We start from the raw sequence: 23,089 nt of genomic DNA on the forward strand, positions 1-23,089 counted from the left end.
GTCAGCCACTTAACTGCAGCCTGCAAGAATTCAGCTGCAAATCTTTGCTTCCTTTCTGTCTTTCATATCTTTGCAAGGCAAAAGGCAAAGACAAAGTCTTTCAGCTGGAGTTCTTTCATCCAAGAACATTCTTCATCCAAGGCCAAAGGTTCACCATATCCTAAAAGGCCTTTGGATCTGCATGTTCAGTCATCTTCATCCAAACGTATTTCTTTGGGAGCATTATTCAGTCCTTGTGGCCGATCCTAAAAGAACACCAATAAAAACTATCTTCATTCCTTCAAATACAATCTTCAATGGCTTTATCTCTAGGACCACTGTATGAGAGCATTGTGTCGAAGGTGAAAAATGGATGCAGAGGTATTTCAATTAAAACCACAGCACATTGAAACATTTTTCTATGTTTTTTGGAGGTTTAGTTTTGGTCAACTCTCTAGCTAAGTGTTCCCAAGGTGAAATAGGCTTTCTGGAAAACCACACATATAAACACAATATTTTTTCCCCTGTGCTGACAGCTGTTTAAAAATACTACCTGTTGGCTTTCCTGGGACAATATTTCTAAGGGGCTGAGAATTGTGATATAAGATCCTATCAGTATATTACACAAGTACAAAGTACTTTGAATATAAAGCTCTAGAATATGAGGAAGTTCTGTATCCACTTAAATTGCTTTACTGGAGTAGGAAGAAGCAAAGTTTTCTTTGGGAAGAAACAAGCCAGTTATTTAATGGGGCACGATAATGCCATAGAACACAAAGCAAAAACCTGCAATTGTAACTTGTGATTGTCTAAAATAAAAGAGGTGCAAGCTAATCTTGGTTTCAAACAAATACCATTCTTTCACCTGTCCATTGTTATTCCACATCATCTAGCTCACGTACATTTCCTTCAAATTCCTTTCTTTTATATATCTGTATGTTTTCCAATCCTTTCTGTCCTTTAACAAAATATTTTTCCAGAGTCATCTATTCACCTCTTCCTTTCTTCCTTCTGTTGTTTTTCTCTTCAGGTAGCCTGTCCCTGCTACTCTTCTTTTCAATTCCATGAGACCCTATGAGATTTTAGTCTTGGCCTTCCTCTCAGCATCACTCACAACTCTGTTTTGTTCTCCAGTCTCTCTCTGCCCATTTGGGATCTCCTGACCCTTTTTAGCCTAATTCTCCACAGTCACCTCCAGTTCTTTGCTATATTATTTTTTTATTCTTCACTTTTCTTCCTATCCCTCTTTCACCTAAAGCCATTGTAACTTCAGTTTTATTTCTTCTTTTCTGGATGTTACCAAGCTTCTGCTATTGCACCACCCTGCCAGACTCAGTCACAAACTGTTTATAGAATAAAGGATCAATTGTGCCTTGTTCTAACAGCATGAAAAGACCTAACTAGAGGAGAGTCAATCTTCAGCATATTTTTCAACAGTAAACAAAACACCACAAAAACTTCTCCTTAAAAGCAATATGTTCAGTTTTCACTATTTTTTGCAAGACTTGAAATAATTAATTTTATTACTGCTGTATCTGTAGCTTCTGAAGGACTTGCTTTAAAAAAAACTCACTCCAAAGCAAATTACAAGTTTTGATGGTTACAAGAAAAGCATGAAACATGCTCCTGTCTTAGCTAAAAGTCCTCAATTTTCAAGGCAGCTGTGTAACCATTAGTGTTCTGACTCACAGGGGCAGACACAAACCTGATCTGAACAGAAGAGCAGACTGTGCAAGAGCTTAAATCTATATTTGATTTGGAACTCTTCTGAGTTAACACTGTTTGGTCAGAATAGTAAAGGAAGGGAAGAAAAAAAAAGGAAAGCCAATCTCAAGAGGTGACCACTCGAATGCCATTAAAATGCCACTCATTACACTAAAGATGTGAAAGCAGGCAGGAAGGTCATCTCAGTAACTTCTAGACAATTTTGGATGGGAATGACCAGCAGAGACAAGTGTTTGGTACTTAGCAGATTTCAAACCAGCAGGAAATTGAGAAAGCACAAAATTCTGCATCAGTTTGTGATATTTGTTCCTATCAAAAGTAATTTCTTGATCTCAAATTAGAAGCCATTTCCCCTGCAATGAGAAATAGGTCAGATAAAGGATATTTATGATGATTACTTTTTCTTTGGATGGAATGTAATCAATACCCCTCATTATGTTAAAGCAAGATGATGGGGAGGAAAAAGGTGCTGAGGTGAATTTAAAGGCACTGAAGGGCTTAGAAATCAAATCTTTTATAACATTAACTTTTGGAAGATGTTAACAAGTTATACTAGCTCAAACAGAAGCTTCCTATTGACTCTCTATTCTGCCTTCAAGGCTCAACCAAAACAGATAGCAGATTTAAGATCTGATAAAACTCGAATGGGATTTGGTTTTCAAAGTTTTTTAATTCTATAGTGTTCTTTGTTCTTTAGCTTTTAATGTGTAAACTAGATTTCTGTGTACCAGAGTCAATAAAAAACTTCTAGCTGAAAGGGAATAGTGATATAAGGTTCCATGTACCTTACTGTAATACCAAAAATCATAAGCTTGTTTTAACATCAAAATAAATTTAAAAAGAGAGACTGAAGTAGACTGTGTTAGCAAGAGGCTGAAGGAAGACTGAAAGCAAAATAAGAGAGCATGCTCTTAAATAATTTTTTCACAACAAATTTGAGGCCTATCAGATTTTGAACCGAGTATAACATACAAGTTAGGATCATTTTCTGGATGCTAAGGCCTTCCTAAATTTATTCATAACCAGATCTAAGCTGTTGGTCTCTGTCCTGGCACTGACATGAAATAGTCCTTAGCTTTCCCCAGCTGACTTCTAAAAAACAATAAAATCGAAAGGTGCCAACAACAAGCTTGGTGCTGGGTCAGTGTTCTCCCTGCAGTGTAAAAACAAACTGAAATTCCATGAAGTACTTGGAAGCACTCACAAACAATTTTCTCAGTGTTCCCCCTTCAGTACTGGAGGTGGCTGTGGGTCAAGCCAGTGCTAAGACAAATCTGAGTTTTACAGCTGTTGAAATACTTACACCACACCAGATTTTTAAATTATGTCATAGCAGTGCAGTTATTACTTGCCTGCCCCGGGATCTGCTGATGGCAGTTGAAGTTCTTATTCATCAAGGGGCCCAAATAATTGAAGCAATCCATCTGCTCCATGCACTCCCCCTCTGCCTACCCTGTGATTGCTTATTGCCATGTGATTTTTGCCAGTGATGCCATACCTGAGCAATTGGTAGCCTGTTGGATCTCCTGAGAACTGTGCTGTGATGGAGCAGAGGGAACTAAAATATTCCACCTGCTCCAAGCTCTCCCTTTGCAAAAACCTGATGGGATGTGAAATTTGGCAGCCACTGTCATAACTGATCACGCATTTGCCAGACTCTTGCATATTTCCTGAAGGCTGCTGCTGTTTTTCATCATGAATTCCAGATAATTGAAATAATTGACCTGCTCTAAGGCCCTGCTTTGACTCCAGCATTTTCAGCATTGGGACATTTGCCTATTGTCATGTTTGGTTAAGAGCAGCAGAAGCTTTAATAACTCTTTCACAACATGTCACAGCACCACAGAGAAATCTTTTTTGCACAGTTTGTGTTACTGAGCTGCCAGACACCATTCTGCTCTCTGCCCTCACCCCATGGCTCAAAAATGCACATGCAAAATCCACCCAAGTGTTAGAAAGGTGTGGGAAGAGGAAATGAAGGAAAGCATGCAAGCAGTTTTGCAAGCAGGCTGATAATGTGAGTCCCCTTACTGCTCCCATACAATGAGCAATTTAAACACTCCAGTGCTCTGTTGCTTAGATGAACTTCCATTAAGGTTTTTTTTCAGTAGTTTAAGGAGCCTACAAATGTTTTACAGAGGATCAAACACCCAAACTTACACTTTTCACCACTTATTATGTTGCTAAAGGACAGACTTGCCTGTTGACTGATATACAGATTTTTAGAATAGTCCAATTAACTGTACTAGCCATAAAAAGCTTTGATGTGTTCTTCTGCTGAGGGGTATAGATCTTACTTGCAGTCAGATTATATTGCTCACTTTTATTTGAGAAGAACAAAAGTACCACATTCCCTCACTAGATCACATCCCACGCCTGAATTTACTGTATTCATTTCAAGGAGGGATGATCAATTGTGATCATTGCTCTGCTTAGACTCTGAGCAGGTCACAGACTGACTGACAGTGGCTCTGGAAGTCTTTCCAACACTTTCATTAAGATCTAACATTTCTGCAGCTGTACTTTGAGGCACTCTGTATTTTGCCCTGCACAAAATACAGATATAGACTTATTTTTAAAAGACCACTTCTGACACATCATCAACTTCTAACAATGTTCAACTTTTCTAAAGTCCAGTTTTTTCTTTATCTGTAGCCTTTTCTTTTCAGCTCTTTATCTTTAAACAGATAACACTGAAACGAACAAAGAGAAATGCTGTTTTTAAAGGGAAAAAGCTGCCAAATCTTATACACATATACTGCTAGTAATGATCTCAACAATATTAAAGTTACAATTATCTACCCACCTTAATAAAATTCAGGAGTTTTAAAAAAAAATTGGAATGTAAATGAAACCAGTCCAGTAAGTCAAAATGATCTGTTATGAATAACAGTTTGCAGGTAAACTATGTGATACAAAGAACAATTTTTTCTTATCGTGCATCAAGCTTTTTAGACTAGGAACTGCTCATTGTTTCTTGAGTAAAAAGGCTTGATGCATATTAGTATAAAGATAAATCCTGACATTCAGAAGAAATTTAGGTTTCCATCAAAAATGAGAACTGATATATGCAGAGAGGGACAAAAAGTCACGGCAGTTCTGTGGCCCAGAGAGAAGCTGAGACCCTTAGGGGTTCCCTTCTAAACTTCAAGTTCTTGTAGCAACACAACACATTTTTTCCCATTTAGAAATACCTTAATTAAAAGAAGAAGCTCACCTAGTGGTAGTTTCAGATTTCAAATTTCGAGAGAACACATTCTCTAGGAAGACTCAATACCCTGCTCCAGTGAGTCTTTGTCAATCATCACTTACTTGAGGTAAAAAGATGACAGAAAGGACACTGCTGTATTTATGTGCACAACTGTGGGGTGAGAGAAATCCACCTTTTGATGAAATAGCTTTCTTTTTTTTTACGTACTGGTGATGATTGATTGTAGAAAATTCAAAAGGGTGACTTTACAGATAATTGGCCCTGACTAACAAAAGCAAACAACATTGCAGCTTTTTGTCAGCAGTGGGATGCAATTATGCACCATTAATTAAACTGGCATGCCAATGAAAGGTCAGATAACACAACATGAAGAAGAAAGTAGTTCTGTACTTTGTTATTGCTTGAAAATGTTTGTGCTTATATAGCACTCTTGGAGTGGGAGGAAACCACTCTTCATTTAAATAAGGTGAAAATTTGGAGCGAGATTCTAGTCTGGCTTAAATACAAGAACATAAAATAAAATAAAGGTGATGGAACTAAGGAAGGTGTTGCAAACTTTAAGGTAATCCTTTCATCCTGCAGTGGCATGTCTGCTCAGGAATGGGGACATCAGACAGAAGGCAGAACATTTTCACTTAGTAGGGGGTCAGTAACCTTGCAAACACTAATTTAATTCAAAACAGAAGACCTAACTTTCCTTATGACTGCATGTGCTTTTATTAAGATAATCTACTGCTCTCAATGTTATTTTTATTCCTTGCCTTCTCCCAGTCACCAGTCTGATTGCTCTCAGTGCCAACATCTCAGGAAGTAGATTTGCCATTTGTGATGCTATGCATCACAAAAATTCAGTCACAATTAAGAAAAAGAACCAAAAAAACATCTTTGTTAGCAGTAAATAATGTTTTTCCCAAGAGAAGTCACTTTTAGCTGGATTCTTCCCCATCCAACAAGTCCCTTCCCCCCCAGTTGCTTTATTTGCAGAGACTAATTTGGCAGTCAATGATAAATGGCTGCAAGCTTTGTGTCTTTGTAGATGTATTCCAAATAACCCAGAAAATAAAATACACAGTAACTTATGATATCATCTCTGCATGCAATATATATGGCTTTTCCTGGTTCTTTCAATTTTTCTTAATTGATTAGAAATAAATATGCAACCTTGAAGGCCAAAAGCTTCTGAAGTAAAAGGCACACAGTGTTCTAATGTTTATCACTAATGGAGTCAACTGTGTCTCTTTGCCAGGATGAAAGAGACTTACCAAGATATTCCAATACTGCTGCTTCCTCTCCCAAAGTGGAATTGAGACTTGGCAACAGGTAAAGATGGGCAAAATTGTGCCAAAGAACAGCTCAGGGACGTGCCTTCACCTTGGCAGGCTGGAGTTGGGTTAGGTGATCTGAGCAACAGCCTTTGATTGCTCAAGTTTCTCAAGGTTAGAAAGTCTGGGGTCTTGGCAGGGAGGGCGGTGGTGTTCTTTAAAAACAACAACAAAGAGCAAAACCAAGCAAAACCCCAACAAAATCCCAGCCAGTTTACCCCTATCTATCCATACTCAGATACATTGCCTTCTCTTTCCAAAAAGAACAGCAATTCTTTCCAAAAAATCAACAGTTAAATATTGAAGTGATTAGATTGTTGACAAACAACAGAAATGAATCAAAAATATTTTCATTTTCTTCCCAGTTTTTTTTTTTCTAAGATTTCACAGAGAAATCTTATTTTCAGCACTTCATTTCCCCTGACATACTAAAAAGCCTGATTCTGTGTCCTTTCCCCATGTTATTTTAACTTTTCACATAATTACAGAGAAATTGCTAATGGTCATGCTGAGCACTTAAATCTAACTTATCAATAAGGCAAGTCAAACTTCCACAGCAAGTTAAGTTATGCAGGATTCATATTTCAATGCAGCACTATACCATCATACTTGGTAACTTAAAGGCAAGCATTTAATTGCATGAAAATTTTTGAGAGAAAGTGAGGGAATCAGTGTAATGAGATTGTCTTTGAAAAAAAACTAAGTAAAATAAGCATTGATAAAAATACCAAAGAATTGATGTTGAAAGTGAAATTAAGTCAGAATAAGCTAAGTCTCAATTCCTGGAGTTTAACTTGATGCAAAATCTAAGCAGAAGAGAACTTGAAAACTAGGTTAACCTCTCTTTCACTTTTCATTTCTTTCTACATTGAAGTTGTGGGCTATTTTAAACCTGTGGTTTTGTCTAACTGCACATCTCAAATGGTAAATATCTCTTTCTTTTCAAGTCTCTCCAAGTTGCTAGAGAACACCTTTGATACTATTCACTGAATCCAGCCTTGCGCTTAGGCAGCGAATGCTTCTTTCCAGTAATGGTTATCCTGAGCAGCTATAGCACCATTAACTTGTCTCAAATGCCCCATTTTTAGAGATTGTCCTTGTTAGGAGCAATTTTGAAAGAGTATAGAGGATCTGAAAAGGACTGAGTATTTCAGATTAGGCTATTATAGTAAAATTGAGTATCCCAATCAAGTTCTTCGGTATCTAAACTGATTTATCACATCCTAGCCCTCCTGTGTTAAAAGAGGTCTGAAAAAAGTATGCACCAGAAATTTTGTAGCATTTCATGTTAGGCTTCCTTCATCCCCACAGGTCAGATTCTGATTTAGATTAAATTATCGACTAGAAAAATAAAAAGCCCTCTACCTTAATATTATATTAGTATATCAAAGAGATGTGTCCAACATCTCTCAGGGTCAATCTAGTAGCCAGTAATTAGGAGACAATGGGAGTGATTTTGAGAGAATCCCAGATTGTTTCCAAGGTAAGGAAGTAACAAAGAGAAAGACATTTGGGACATTGCTTCCAAGGCAGCTCAACTACCACAGCACCTCTTGCTGGGATACAAAGCCCAGATTTCCTCCCAGCTTCTCCTCCAGCCAGTCCCACAAGAAGCAAGCAGGCATTTGTGTCTGCCTTCCACCTCCCTGAAACCATGACTCATAAGATGAAAATGACCTCACTCCACTGTTGAAATTCTTGTACTGTATTCAGTTATTCAGTGACCAAGTAAAGAGGTACCCACCACACACCATACATCATTAAGGTATTTGAAAAAGCTTTCAAAATCAGGACACTCAGTACAAACTGCTGAAGAAAACCAGAGGTAAAAAGAACCATACACAAATGATACTAATGGACCTAAATAAAACATATAGCCCTCCTGATTGCCACCTAGACAAGACTAATATTAGTGTTTTAATCTAGAGCTCTCTCAGAAGCAGAAAGTTCTACTTCTTACCATGAAAAGGCTTTTATTCATATAAAGGTGAACAGGGCCAATCTCCTAATTTGCAAGAGGAATTCTGTGTTCACATGGGCAAAGTAGGGCTCTGGGCCAGGACTCATGTTTAATAAGACAAGAGTGCATCTAATGGAATTTAAGGGTTTAATATTATGTAATTAACTTTTTGTCACCACAGCTCAAAATAGTTAATGCAGGTTCTGTGCTGCAGTCAGAGGCAGGCGAGCAGGCCCTCGCTCTCCAGGGAAGCCCCTTGGACTCCAAGGGGGCTCCAAGCTGCTCAGTCCTGGCATTCTCTGCACTGTCACTGCAGCCACATCCTAGAGCATCTGTCCAGAATCATCTGGCAGTGGGATGGATTTGCTCCTTTGTAGCACTGAATTCTAAGAAAGCCTTTTTTAAATGTGAAGGAAGATGCAAATAGTTATTAGATAGCCTTAGAAGAACATGATTTGATGGTGCTTTTCATCATAATATTGCTGATGATTACTCCCTCAAGTCAATTCAGAAGAGGCTAGGACTTTTCACATTCAGCCAAGCAGCTTTCAAGAGGAAATGCAAGACTAAACATTCTGTTTTGAAATCCTGCATAATGATATGTATTATAGAATAATTTTTTGTTGTGCGTTTTTCAATTTAGCATGCATAATTTTCAGTTTTGCTAGCAATACAGAAGGCTTTAATGCTTACTTAATTAGTCTAAGCTTGGTAATTCAGCCAATGAAAACTAAAGTGTTTAAGTTATATTAATTGTAAACAATGTTAACAGTTAATTTTCTGAATGATGGAGCAACATAAAAACAAACTTGAGTAACACTAGGATTAATTAATTGATTAGCTAGTTTCTGTTGAGAATTATATTCAATAAGTGTCTGTCAATACAAATTGCTATCAATTGAAACTTTATGAAGTGCCAAGAATAATGGGTTCAGGTGCATACTAGAACTAGTTGTCATGAATGCCAATTTACTGCAGAGAAATGGATTGTTTATCACCTAATTTAATTTCAGACAGCTAACTCACTTGTAATAACTCATTTTAGCATTGAATTTTCAAGAACTTGAGTGTTGTTAGAAGCAGCAGCTTGCTGTAATAAGTTTGCAAATTTAAATTCTTCTGTAAATAATTTAAAGCAGACTGTAACTCAATTTTGCCATTGACTACTTGGAAAATATTTAGCAATTTTATTTACCATCCAGACACCCCTGTTCTTCCCACTGGCAGCATGTTTCATTACAAATGGCTGCCTACTGCTGCAGTATTAGACTTGAGTCTGTGCTTTTAATAACACTGGCATGGATGCAGTGTCCTCTGTTGCTTCTGGCTGACTCAGCCAAAACACTCTGTGGAAGTACTTAATACACTTCAGGACATCTGGAGAGTTTGATGTCCAGATGCTGAAGAGGAAAATGCAGAGAAGGCTCACAGCAGACAGAAAAGACACAAAAGTCCTCTGGTTTGGGCCATGGGATGGGTTTAGTTCATCCTGTGCTTTCTCCATCCTCCCTCTCAAGTGTTACAGGGTATTTGATGGCAAGTGGGAACAAGGAAAGTTAAGCAAAAAGCAGCTTATTTGGAGCCTTTGAAAAATTATGCAAAACATCAATTTCTTAAAGGCTCTGAGGAAGCTGCCAGCTAGAAATAATTTAATACTGTGAAAATACTTTCCCCTTCCAGATTTTCAACAGTCACTGAATTTCAGCTGCAATGCCTGAATAGAAACATGCAGTTACATTACAATGAAATAGTGAGATGGCATAATAATGTAAGAGTTTATGAATCTGCATAAAGCTTTACATCCAGGAACCATGTCAGTCCATGCCTACCACTGTAAATATACATTCCTGAAAATACCATCAGCCTTTTTTTTCTTTACTTTGCAAAAAAGGCATTGAAACAAATCAATGTTCCAGCACATCTGCAATAGGGATCTGACAGAGCCCAGCACGTTGTACTCACAGCTGTCAAACACTACTGAGTGTAAAGGTTCCTCCCAGCTTCATGCACTTACTGCAGGTACCTCAGATCAGGGTGCAGCATGCTTGTTAGTCAAGGCAGATCACATTTCAAAATAACCACTGTATTAACATTCTCCTGTAATCTGAGACTTCAAGGAAGATCAACCACACTTGCAAAAAAGCAGCAATAAACTAAAATATTTAGAAATCCCTTTCAACTTTCCTTTAGTAACATAAATTATTTTGATAAAATAAAAAGTCCAACAGCAAAAGATTTGAAATGCCATCTCAAAAATAGGTCAGACTCTTACTTCCTATCTTCTCCCTTACAGCATGAAAAGCTGTCTGTGCTTTGCCTCATGACTTCTCTCCTTATGGGAGCTTCTATAAATCATTTCTGTTAGCAAAAAGTAATCCATGGACTAAGCCTGTCCTAGAGCTACAGTCTGAGCTTCCACTGGGAAGATGCTGCAGGCTGAACACAGATGTTGACCAACCTAGTTAAAAATTGAACAGCACATAGGCAGCACTACAGCAGCACCGCTGTTTATCAGAAATCACTCAAAACATCTTCCTAAGTGAGGAAGTATTTTAACTCCAGCTTCAAGTCAGACTAATTACATGACATTTTACTTCAACTCAGAACTCTTCTTTTCTGTAAGTCTGATATTTCCCTCCCCAAGAACATTAAATGGATTTTCCGGATTCACAGCTACAGTGACACAAATGAGGAGGTAATCAGAGATTTAATTTAGGATCATTACCCAAGCTAACACCTCACAAATCTCTGCTGACATGAATCAAATGGTTATTCCCACCTGTCAGCAAGAGTTGGATAGCTGAAAGACAGGGGGAAACATGGTATTTGACATTTTCCTTCTAGCAGAAGGCTCAGTTACGAGTTTATAAATTTATTATAAACGCACCAGGTCAAAAGAAAATTATCTATATTCAGTAAATCTAGATAATAGCTTAATAAATTTAAAATGTACTCCTCACCCCCTCAGTATGTTGGGAACTTAGAAAAAACTACTTACTGCTTCAGTTTTGAAATTGTTTTGAAGAAATTTTCTGTAAAGAAATATGTTCACACTTCATTAATTAAACTGCTCCAGTAACAGACCAAAACAGGTCATATTTCAAAGTTGCAAGGCATTAGCACATGACTGAAAACCTATGAGTGGATCTTGCTTTTAAGTTCAGCACCAGAACTGACTGATCCAAATAGGAGTATACATTAAAATACAGGCAGGTTATAACAAATTGTATTTGTGATGAAGTAAAAGCTACTATATCTATTGCCATCCTATACCAACTGATACTTGAGCACATACAAGCCATTACTTTAATCATTACATGGGAATAAAGTCTTTCTAATAAAGCTTTCAGATTATAAATGACATTGATCTGTGTGAAGCTGTTATTTACCATTGATGGACACTCTGTACAACGTTAAGGAAGATGTATGCATCACAACACAGCTGAAAGCAAGGTCCTACCTAAACAAGGAATGCCTTCATTCCTAAGGGGGAGCTGGGAAACCGCAGCAGACAAGTGCAGGGATGCTTTTACACAGATTTGTAAAATTATGATTATTTTTGACCAGAACCTTACCAAGAATGAAGCCTTAAAAAAACCACAGCAGTTTATGATCAACTCTCAGATTTCATCCTTTGGTACCAGTATTGGTCCACAAAGCAGATAGAAAATGGAGAATTGCAGTGCATTCAGAGAAGAGCTCCAGAATAAACCGGAAATATGCTTTAAGGGTCAAGAACTCTATTTGCTTTACTGAACAACTTTTAAAAGACCATTAAATCAAAATCTACAAGTACCAGTAAAAGCTGAAGACTCTGAGACGTAATGGATGAAGGCAAGACAACTTTAAGCGGCTCTTAAATTTATGACAGCTCAAGTTAAGGCATTATTTAAATAGACCATAAAAAACAGGTGAAAAGTATTAACCACTGGAAGACTAGAAAAAAAAAAAGCCCCAGCAACAACACAACCAAAAAGCAAACAACTGTTATTTTACTGATACCTAAGTCCAAAACCAAATAAATTCTTGTTGGTACACAAAGAAACTTTTACACATTCAGAATTTACTGTAGTCTAAAAATAGTTAATGACTTCAGTGTTTCTCTCTTACAGAAGTACATGCAGGAAAATAAAAGTAACATTCTTCTGCTCAAGTTTCCTATGGAAAAATGAAAAATTCAGGATTAATTAAACCTGGTCAAAGTACAGTTTTGTAGCCTATTTCTATTATATTTCTAGAGGGAGACAAAGTTTTTGATTCTGAGTTGAAGGGCAATTCATGAACTCCACATTACTTCAGTATAACTGGATTAAAGGCTTGGACATCACTCAGTGCAGAGATTATAAAAGCCATCCCCATCTTCTCTCTCCCAGGACAGCAGCTGAGGTCACACGTCATTTTTCCACCAAATTTGTTGAGTTCAAGAACCCTTTTCTCTACAATAGCAGAGTCACAGTTATGGCAGAAAATAACAAGAGCACCCTATAGCCTCACATTCAGGTCACAGAAATGATTCTCTCCTTGCTGGCTGATGATGGCCTGGCACACCCATCCCTTCTTTTCAGGGACTGTCTGAGGCACTGCACAAAGGGGAAATGCAGCAGCCCTCTCTCTGATTTTTGAGAGCAGAAGCACAAGCACAACTCCAGGAGATCATTTTCAGATGTAAATCCTGATTTGACAGAATCAGCTTTCTGCTGTGTTTGAGGAACTTTTGAAGAGGCATCCCTTTTCAGTATTCCCTCTTGGCTCTGCTCCACACATGGCTCTGGATTCAGTTCTGAGTCAGGCATCTAAAAATGGATTACTACAGCAATAGGCATTACAATAGCAAAATCTTCTGGGAGAAATGTATCCCAACACTTTATTTTGCATTTTTAAATTGACAACATATTTCTGAATGAGTTCTAGTTAAGCCTTGTATTTTTAGGAGAAGCTGCAGTAATTACTGGGCTATATTTTACTGCCTCTGTCAGGCTGAAAGCCATATCTAGATGGGAAGGACCAATATAAATACTGTCACTTATGAGTAGGTCACTGGATAAGGAGCAAAAAAAACTGGGCTTGCTTCCAATTTTTCTCTGTCAGTACTTCTGTGTGTAAAGTGGGATGGATATCTACTAATACATAAGAAGCATTTCTAAACCTAAACATGAAATAAACATCATTTACTATGGAATGTTTTAAATAGCTACAAGGCTACTGAAATACTATAATATTTGCTTTCCCTCAAAGGTCCTCATCTGCATTGTAAAGATTTTATTACTTAAATTATGCAAAGCTATCAATCAGCAAAAGCACATTCACACTTCAGGGAGCCTGACTCCATACCCCACAGACACTTCTCAGTTTATAAAAATTACTCTTAGATAATAGTGAAATAACCTCACTTTGTTAATTATGACACTTTACACAATCTGGAGCATTGCAATCATTTCAAGCACTTCTGAAGCCACACCCTTAGAACAGTGATAACTCAGCTTCACATTGTAAGGAAGGAAAATGAACTGTAACGGTGTTAATTTTCTCTGAACATGCAAACACATCAATGGGATGCTTCAGATAGTATCCATACAAAAGGAATATTTGTTCTAGTCCACAGTACATCTTTTATTCCTTCCAAATTGCTACTCTGAATCTGTCACCTGTAGAAATGACTCCATTTCAAGTACTGCTGAAGAAAAATTACATATCTTTTCAAATACAATGTCTGTTTAAACAATACTGAAATTTATAAGGAAACTGAATTTCATGCTTTAATTTTTATAAGAAACCTATATTTCTACAGAAGACTCTACTGATCATCTTTATGGAAACAGGTTGAAAAATACTTTAAAAAAAAAAAAAAAAGCTGAGTTTTCTCCTTAGAGTCAGTAAATTGAAACATTTTTATTTACCCAATACTCCCAGTTTTAGATACTGGGATGATTTAAATTCTGGTATCAATCAGCTACATCCTATTGAACCTCAGACCACTGTAAAATGGAAGAGAAAGATCTGGATCTCCACTCAATGTGGGAAGCCTCATTCCCTTTCCATAGATCATTTCCAAGGCCCCATATCACAGGGTCAGTGATGCATGCTAGGCTTTATAAGCAGCAAAGGACTTTCAGATGCTTGAGAATGACCGGGAGTTTTTTAGCCTTTTGAAAAAGACAAAACTGGCACTGTTCGAGTCATAGTGGAAATGACCGGAGGTGAACCAAACTGCCTTTCTTTAATTCCCATGAGTATTCCATTAGTCCTTACAATATATATATATAAATACATATACCATTGACTGTTCACTAAAGCCATCAATTTTCAAAAGTTTTCTCCATTTTAAAACTTACTTTAGAATGATCATTTTAATATTATATTCTGTGACAGAAAAGCTTATATAAGAGTGTAACATAAGAGTTCATTTGGCCCTACATCTCCCATAATGGGCACTTTATGAAATATGAACTTCCTTATCTGTGATATATTATCTTTTCCTTGAAATATGGCTAATTACTGTCATTCGTTAGAGAGGAGATATTTGAGTATCCTTTCTTGTGTCACATTGACTTCAAGTTGCTTATGATTTCATCAAACTAGTGACAGGGAATTTCTGAATACAAATTTTAAAAGATTCACCATGTACCCCATAGTTATTAATGCACTGTCTTAACTGACATTTCCAGCTAAGGAACAGAGTACCAATACCCACACTTAATAACTTCAGTGTCACATTCATTGTGGATTAAAATATCTCTAGAAGTAGATCACTATCTGCATTAGGAACATCATGTCATAGACAGAGGACAGTTTCTCAGTTTGCAGGTTCAAGTATTTTTATACAACACTGTGGATTCACTTTCCAAGATAGCCGCTCCTCCAATTTCAAAAGCTGTTTTTTATCACATACTCAAGGGTTTTCTCCAAAAAAACAGATACAACAATCACATGAGCAGTTCTGTTTGTAAATTCTCTCATAGTGCAATTGACTATAAAAATGTTTGTCTGAATTTTACTCCAAAGGACAGGACTGCAATGTGAACATGCTTGAAAGATTAGGACATGCATTGAATTATTTGCAACTACAAGTTAACACATCACAAAGATTGTCATTGAACATGGTTTACCCGTTGGAAGAGTTGAAAGAGAAGAAAGAGTTGAAATTAGGCGATGTTGATTACAAGGATGCTGCTAAACTAGAGGTCAGACTCCATAACCACATCTGTTGTGAAAGCAATTAAAGCATATTTTTATCACACTGACTCCTCTGTTCATATGGTTTAGTAATGTAATATGCTTAGGAGAAAGGAATTTGGGATGGTTTACTCTACAACACCTGGGAGCTCACAATTCCATCACTTCTCTTGGAAAACCAGAGCCATTACTAAGATACATACACACATCTGAATAATATAATCTGGACAAATTGTATTTGTTAGCACACCTGTTGACCTAAAATACACAGCCTAGACTCTCACAGACTGAACTGTATCAATAAATCACTGAAAGAAGATGTTGCTTTTATGATGGAATTGAGACTTTTTAATTAGTCAAATGAATGCACCTATTCCAAAAAGAAGGTACCATCTAGTTACATAAAATTTCATTACAATTAAGAAGAGAGGTCAGGGTATTTCAGAGAAGACAGTAGCAAAGAAATCCTAGGATGCCCTTAAAAGAGATGATTTTTAACACTGGCCTCTCTTAAAATGCAGCTGTCAAACACAAATATGAAGACTATAATTGACATAATATCAAGCAAAAAATAAAAAAAAAATCACACAAAATCAGATGCAGAAAAAAATTTCTTATTTACTGTTTCTAATAGGCACCTGAAATCTACTTTCTCTTTCATTTCTTCTTTCAAGAAGTAAAAGGGCACTACCAATTTGTACAGTATAGTACACAGCTTAGCACAGTTCCCCTTATCTTTAAATTGAACTACAGCCAAGGCATCTTGCATTCAAAAAAAACCAAACAAACTTTTCCTTCCCTACCCATATTTGGGATGCTTTCTACGGTCAATTATTGCTCCACACATAAAGCCCTTCTGCAAATTTCACGTTTATTAGGCTCTGAGCTTCAGTGAACTTAGATGGGCTGGTATTATTTTGAACTGTGCCCAATTTACCATAAAGCTTGTAAAACAAATAAACAAACAAACAAACAAAAAACCAACCAAAAAACCACCCCAAACTTCTCTCATTATACAAATAAGTCATAACTCCCAACTGTGTTTTGTAACTGCACATGCACTGCCAAAATTTAAACAAGTTTTTTAAAAAACACTGTATAGTATACAAAGGTACACATTGCAACTACTAAAATATACAGGCCAGGAAAAAAAGGAAAGGAATTTAGGGGCTGGCATCAGAGAAAAACTTGGGAAATAGTTCTTACCAGTATCAGCAGAAAAACAGACACTGAGCACTCTTACATGATGCTACTGAAGGAAGTGCCTTTATAGCAGTTCTTTGATTAAATTAACATCAAAACTTCTCCAGCTCTTGCAAGAACTTTACAGCCAACTTTTTCCCACATACACAAAAGAACCTGAAATCCTGAGCAACACAGATTTTGGTTTTTGCTCATGTTTTACATCTGGTTGAGTTAGTAGAGAAATGAACGGATGAATCATGTAAATTGGATACAGACAAGTCCCCAGGAACAGCAGGGATACTGGGAACTGAGCAATGTCATTGAGAAGATGCTGCCATCTTTGACTGGTAAGAAAAAGTATGCAGGAAATCCCCCTAAAAGCCCTGTCCAGGCATGTGAAGGATAAGAATTTGACAAGGAATAGCCAGCATGGATTTGTGAAAGACAAAGTTTGCCCCACTGACCTGGTAAATTTTGGTAATGGTGTGACAGACTCAGAGAAAGACAAGGCTAGATGGTGTTAACTTTGACTTTAGCAAAACTCAAAAAAATCTTCCATTGTATCTTTGCAAACAAAACAGTGAGATAGAGGTGGCCTAAGCATTAGAACATAAGTCTGGCAGTAAGGGATTTGCTCAGTCTTAAAAGGAGAAACCTAAGTTGGGGTCTTTTGCTGACTCTGGTAATTCTATCCTTTCCTCACAAGAATAAGAAAATGGGCAGTAGAAAGAAATTTCAAGAAGGGAGGTTCTGGTGAGATATTAGTAAAGGCTTGTCACAGAGTAGCTGAACATTTGAACAGGACCCTGTGAGTTTGCAGAATCAGCTTCCTTAATAATATTCATAACCCCATCAAACAGAGCCCTAAACAATCTCACCATAGGGGGGTTTAACTCTGCTCAAGGGTTTGGCTCCTCCCCAGTCTCTTTGACTGATGTATAACTACAAAAGGTTCCTTCCAACCTAAATTATCTATGATTCTATTGTGCATGATGAATGCTATTTTCTAAAGATTAGATTTACTGCCTAATTCAAATTCAGTAAGTGAAAACATTGAATTTCAGCTTAACATGAGCTCTTCTAACAAGGATCAGTTCCCTGGCCCTATTAATGTGAAGTCTCTAAAACAGCTGATGAGAAGATGATCTCCAGTGCCATAAATACACACTAACAGATAGCTGCATTTGTCTGTCAGAAGTGCTCACCTTGTAACAAACTCAGTGATCATGATGTTAGAACAGAATGGTGCTCAGAGAAGATCTGCCTACTAGAGAAAAGCTGGTTAGTTGAAGATGGACAGACAGGTGAGCAGGGGGAAGACCCTACAATTACACAGCTGTACCATGCAATGATCAATTATAACCCATTGTAGAGAAGAGCTTTTGAATTTCTCCTTCAGTCCCAGCTCTCATTAACCACTTCTGTATAATGCTTTCTCCTTAAGCACTTCTGAATAATGCTTTCTGACTTTCCCAGCTGATTTCAAATTGTTGCCCCTCGTAATGAGTTGATTGCATCACTTTCACCTCTTAATGGCAGCTTCAGTTCTGTGATACACTTGGACACTTTAAAGTCCTTAGAAAAACTGTCTGAAACAGAGTAATAGAGCACACCTCAGCAGCAAGGGCTATTACAGAGATTGCTGCAAAAACATCAGCTCTACCCTTTGCTTTCTGTGCTGGCTTTCTAAAGAATATAAATTCCAGGTTTTAGACCTTATCCTCAAGATACTCAGGGCTAAGATGGCATATCCAAAACATGCCTGAAGTCTGTAATCAAACCTTTATCTATTTTTTTCCCTCATCTTGCAGAGTAGAACTTTTTGGAACAAAGCCAATTCCAAGTAGTACAAGATATATAAGTTTTTGGATTAGATCAATAATGTTACTGAAATATTAGCTGGTTGGCAGACTTTCACAAACTCCCCTATCCTTCATCCCAAATCCTACACAAGTTTCTCTGACTTTGCTCTCTCACATAAATTCAAGGCCAAATGAATGTGTAAAAAAAAAGCCAAACCCAAAGCATGACACCACACACTAAATATATTGGATTTCTGCCAATTCCAGCTGTGGATGCCAAGGGCTGTAGGTAGTGCATGTGTACCTACACTGTCTGAGAATTCCTTTCAGTTCTCTTACTTCCTTTTCACCTTGAGCTATTACATCTTCACAAAATTAAAAGTCAATAATAAGAGACATCTGGATTAGTTTATTAAAATGCTACTTTAGCTATTTATTTTGCAAAGTAGTTGCAAACTGGTTATAAACTGTTGCTAGATCAAAATATGCTGCACATTGCTGCCATTTCAATTAATATCATTCATGAAAGTCCTAATAGAATGAAAAGAGATGCTTTAACTATTCTGGAGAAAAAAAAACAACAAATATTCAGATTGTAGCTGCTCTCCTACCATTTAATTATAGCAGGAAATGGTAAAACTAAAACATTTTTTTAATTTAAAAAAAAAGTATATTTCTGCACTTACTCTCTATTTATTCATACACACAAACCCACTATTCTTCAATAAACCAACAGAGTAAGTAGAGTTTTTAACTACTTTCCTTCTAATGGTACACTGGAAGATGTATATTGTACTGCATTAGGACCTGGTGCTACTCTGCCTTGACTTCAACAAGTGATGGGAGAAAGTAATTCAAATAACACTCATGATCAATGCCTGAAGGTACACAGAAGTTGACTTTGGAGATGATTTTTTATGTTTGTCTGACTTAATTTATAAGAAAGTGGTAACATTTATATATATATATATATATATATTCAAAATTTCCTCCATGAAAAATAAATGACCAAGAAAGACACACTTTACAGCATCCATATGCCCAGAGGGAAATTATCTCACTGGATCTCACTGCAAAGTCATGTCAGTGACTCTTGGCGTATTTAGTGGTGATCTTAAAGATCATCCTGCATTTGTGTGCTTGGTGTTGCAAAACATAAATTACATTTGTGAGTCATTGGATAATGCTCTTTTCTGCACATAAAATGACATTTAAATACCTTCAGAAGGGTATATTTTATTCCTTCTGCTTCCTACAACTTGAAATTTTTCTCAATATAAAATAAATTGCTTGCCTACTTTTCCAACAGCCCAGTGACTTTTCCTTTAATAACCAATAAGTTGTTTGTAGAAAAGAATAACTATTTATTAACTGCATCTGGTTCAATATTTGTACATCATTTTTAAAGGCCTAAACAGTTGAGACAAGAAGCTGACAGCAAGTACCTCTATAAACTTTCTAGTCTCTTACTGAAAGCTGGATAATAAAGATAAGAAAAAGGTCATTTTGCCAAGGATATAGTACAAAGAATGGCACTCAGAAAGGCAAAATTCTACTTTAAATAAAAATCTACTAAGATTAATATATACCAAAGATGAAAAAAGAGAAAATTTTATTTCTTATGTGTCTGTTAAAAACTTTACTGCTTCACACTAATGAACAATAATGTTTTACAGTCTTTGTTATAGGAAGCTCTAAGAGATTTGTTATATCTGGAAGTGATCACATATCACAAATACTGCTGATTTTTTGAAGGAGATAGCCCTGATACAAACTCACTGTTCTTCCCAATTTCACTGCAGTCTAACTGCCTTTTAAACTTCTACTTTACTGCAGTGTTTAGTTTATTGCAGTGTACCATTCAGAATCTTTTGATTTTCAGAAGAAATGGTCCAAGGAGAAGGTTCCTTCAGCACCATTATAGAATCCTACCATTGGGTGGTAAATTCTGATTGAGCCCACTCATTTTTGAAATACTAATATTTTGCTGGTTTTCCTATTATGAAAAGATAATTCTTCAGATTATTACTGAAATTAACACCTTATACAATGTTTCTAGCTCTGCTTTGCTGAAGCCAGTGAATGGAATCCACACCCTATAACTCATAAACCAGCCTCGTGGTTTATTTGAAAATTTGAGTTAGTCACACCTAAGTGATCCAGTCTGCCTGTAAGCACTCACACCTTCCTGAAAAATCAGTGGAAAATCAGAAACTGCCTCTCACAATATGCAGGGGAAAAAATGAGATGACTTTTCTACAGCACAGGAAGGACATGGACCTGCTAGAGTGGATCCAGAGGAGGGCACCAAAATTGCCAGAGAGAAGGAACACCTCTCCTGTGGGGAAAGGCTGAGAGAGTTGTGGTTGATCAGTCTGGAGAAGTCTCTAGGGACAAGAGCTGATAAGGGAGCTGATAAGAAACACGGGGACAAACTTTTTCATAGGGCACATAGTGACAGACACAGATCAAAGGGGGCTCATAGCCTACCTAGAAACTAACAAACTTCAACCTTTTTATTGAAATTGAGCCACCCTGCAACCAGAAATTGAAGAATTATGATGCCCAATGCACAGCAGACAGAACCAAGCAGTAAAGTGCTGCTGGGTTGAACAGTCATGGAAAACACATTGGATATGCTGGATGGCACATGGAGTGGGGCTTTCTGAAGTTTGGGTGAGCTTTGAGTCATCCAGGGCAGGGGCCTTCTATGCAAATAATTCATATTCACTTCAGACACAAAACCAGTTTGATAGATGGTACAGAACAATAAAACTTCACTGAAAAGTAGCATAAACTTAAATATTGCCTGACATGCAGGTTGCCAAGTTTTGTGAAGAAAAGCCCAGGCAGGGCTCTTGTCTTGTGTCCGCTGCAGTTTCAGTGGTATTGTTGGAAGGCAGAGCTGAATCTTGAGTTGACAGCTGGAAACATGCATGAAGGTAAAGCCTCTGAATTAGAACTAAGGACTACAAGTTGCTAAAAATCAAAGAGCACCCTCCAGTTCCCAGTTGTACCTGGAAACATGGGAAATGGCTGATGAAACACTATAGTTTCTGTACCTATTTCTTCTCCTCTTTCCTTTTAAAGAAAGAAATGTCCTACTTTAAAGATAAGAAATAGCTTCTGATCTAAAACCAAAAGAGGTACTAAGAAAATACACAGAACTAAAAGAGCAGCCAGTCAGAGAATGGCATGTGCAAATCAGGTGTACAGAAAGGACCAGTAAACAGAGAAATATTCCCATCTATGTGCTTTTTAGTTATTCTGACAGCATAACTCTTTCCATGCTTTGGTATGTTCAGTTTAAATAATTCTGGAAATACCTCATTCTCAAGGATTTCATTTCCAAAGGCAAGCTTTCCATGACCAAGCCTTGTTTAAGGAGAATCCTAAGAGTACTTAAAAATATAAGTATATAAAATTGCTTTGTATTTGCTGAATTTTCTATCTGTCTACTTTATGAAATAAGATGTTGCAAAACTCAATTTATTAAAAGATAGAGTGTCATTATTCATAACATTTACAGAAACATATAAACACTTCTGCTTTAAAACAATCAGAATAATTACTTTGATACTCTGGATTTGCAATTATGCATAATACATTGATTTAAGAGTTCTATTCACAGCATGCCAATACTACTGAAACACCTACACTTTGCTTGTAAGCCAAAATTCCTCTAATTGAGCATGAAATTTATTTGCAATTTTGTTCAACACAAACAATATATTTTTATCCAAACAATTTCTGTAGTCATCTGATTATGCAGTGCGTGTGCCAAATACACTCTGTGAAGTGGAAAGACACATTTTAAATAAAAAAACCTATACAAAATCAGGTTCTCAGAACTACCTGTGAATTTACAGATCCTACAGTTCACGAGGTAATAAGCAAAGGCTTTACTCTCCTGTTAGGCTGAAATATTGAAAAATCCACCTAGACAAACCTCCTCTACATCATGTCTAAGGTTTTCTCACAACACCTGTTTGCCCATGAAGACAGAAATAAAGAAGCAGAGAAAAGAACATAGGGGTTTAAAAATTTTTTTTTGCACATTTAGAAACTGGGTACACTTTAGAACTGATATAGAATTCTTAAAAACTTTAAGTTAAGGACTCAAGCAAAACATCAACAGGTTTTGAGGTGTTAGTGTATATTTTAGGAACAAACACACACACACAAATATGGTCTGTATGAAAAAAAAAAAGTGGCTTTCTCCAGGCAGCATTTCTCAGGTTATTTTTAGCTTTCCCATATGCCAGAGAAGAAAAATGCTACTCAGAAATCTTAAAATATTGCTAATGTAATTCTGTGCAACAAACTGAACATCTATACCTTTTCCATTGATTTAGTATACACAACACACACAAAAATTATACCTGTGACCAGTATGCATGAGCAGCTAGGTGAGGTATTTGTTCTGAATCTTAGGCTCAGAACACTCACACATTTCTAAACATACATTTTAGGTGAAGCCACAAAAATCTTATAGAAATGTAAAGTTATTTTACTGGGCAGAGCAACCCTATTGTGTGTAACTATTGCATGAGGAGCAAAATAGTGTGAAATCTAAACGTCTTATTTCATTAAAAACTTCATATAAGGAAAGAGCTGGTGCAAACCAAACAATGCTGCTTTGGGATAATTGCTTTTCTCTAGTGGAAGAACCACCAGATATGAATTTTGGTGATATAAAATCCCTTGCACATAACATCACAAAAAAACCACA

At 36.8% G+C, this 23,089-nt stretch overlaps 1 protein-coding gene across 3 annotated transcripts in view; it reads right to left on the reverse strand.

Moving 5' to 3' along the window:
* Positions 1–23,089, reverse strand: part of ATRNL1 (attractin like 1) — a 428,574-nt gene that overhangs the window by 86,792 nt on the left and 318,693 nt on the right. The window contains exon 28 of one of the 3 annotated variants that reach the window (XM_054276785.1): positions 31–245. The exons of the other annotated variants lie outside the window; for them this stretch is intronic. Coding sequence (XP_054132760.1) covers positions 186–245 — 60 coding nt within the window. The 3' untranslated portion in view covers positions 31–185. Of the gene's footprint in view, positions 1–30; positions 246–23,089 lie in introns of those variants that run through there. 3 annotated transcript variants of the gene reach the window in all.

The sequence above is a fragment of the Melozone crissalis genome, unplaced genomic scaffold, assembly GCF_028551555.1.
Source record: "Melozone crissalis strain CALT ecotype California unplaced genomic scaffold, PUWL_Pcris_2 ptg000019l_1, whole genome shotgun sequence".
NCBI classification, from domain to species: domain Eukaryota; kingdom Metazoa; phylum Chordata; class Aves; order Passeriformes; family Passerellidae; genus Melozone; species Melozone crissalis.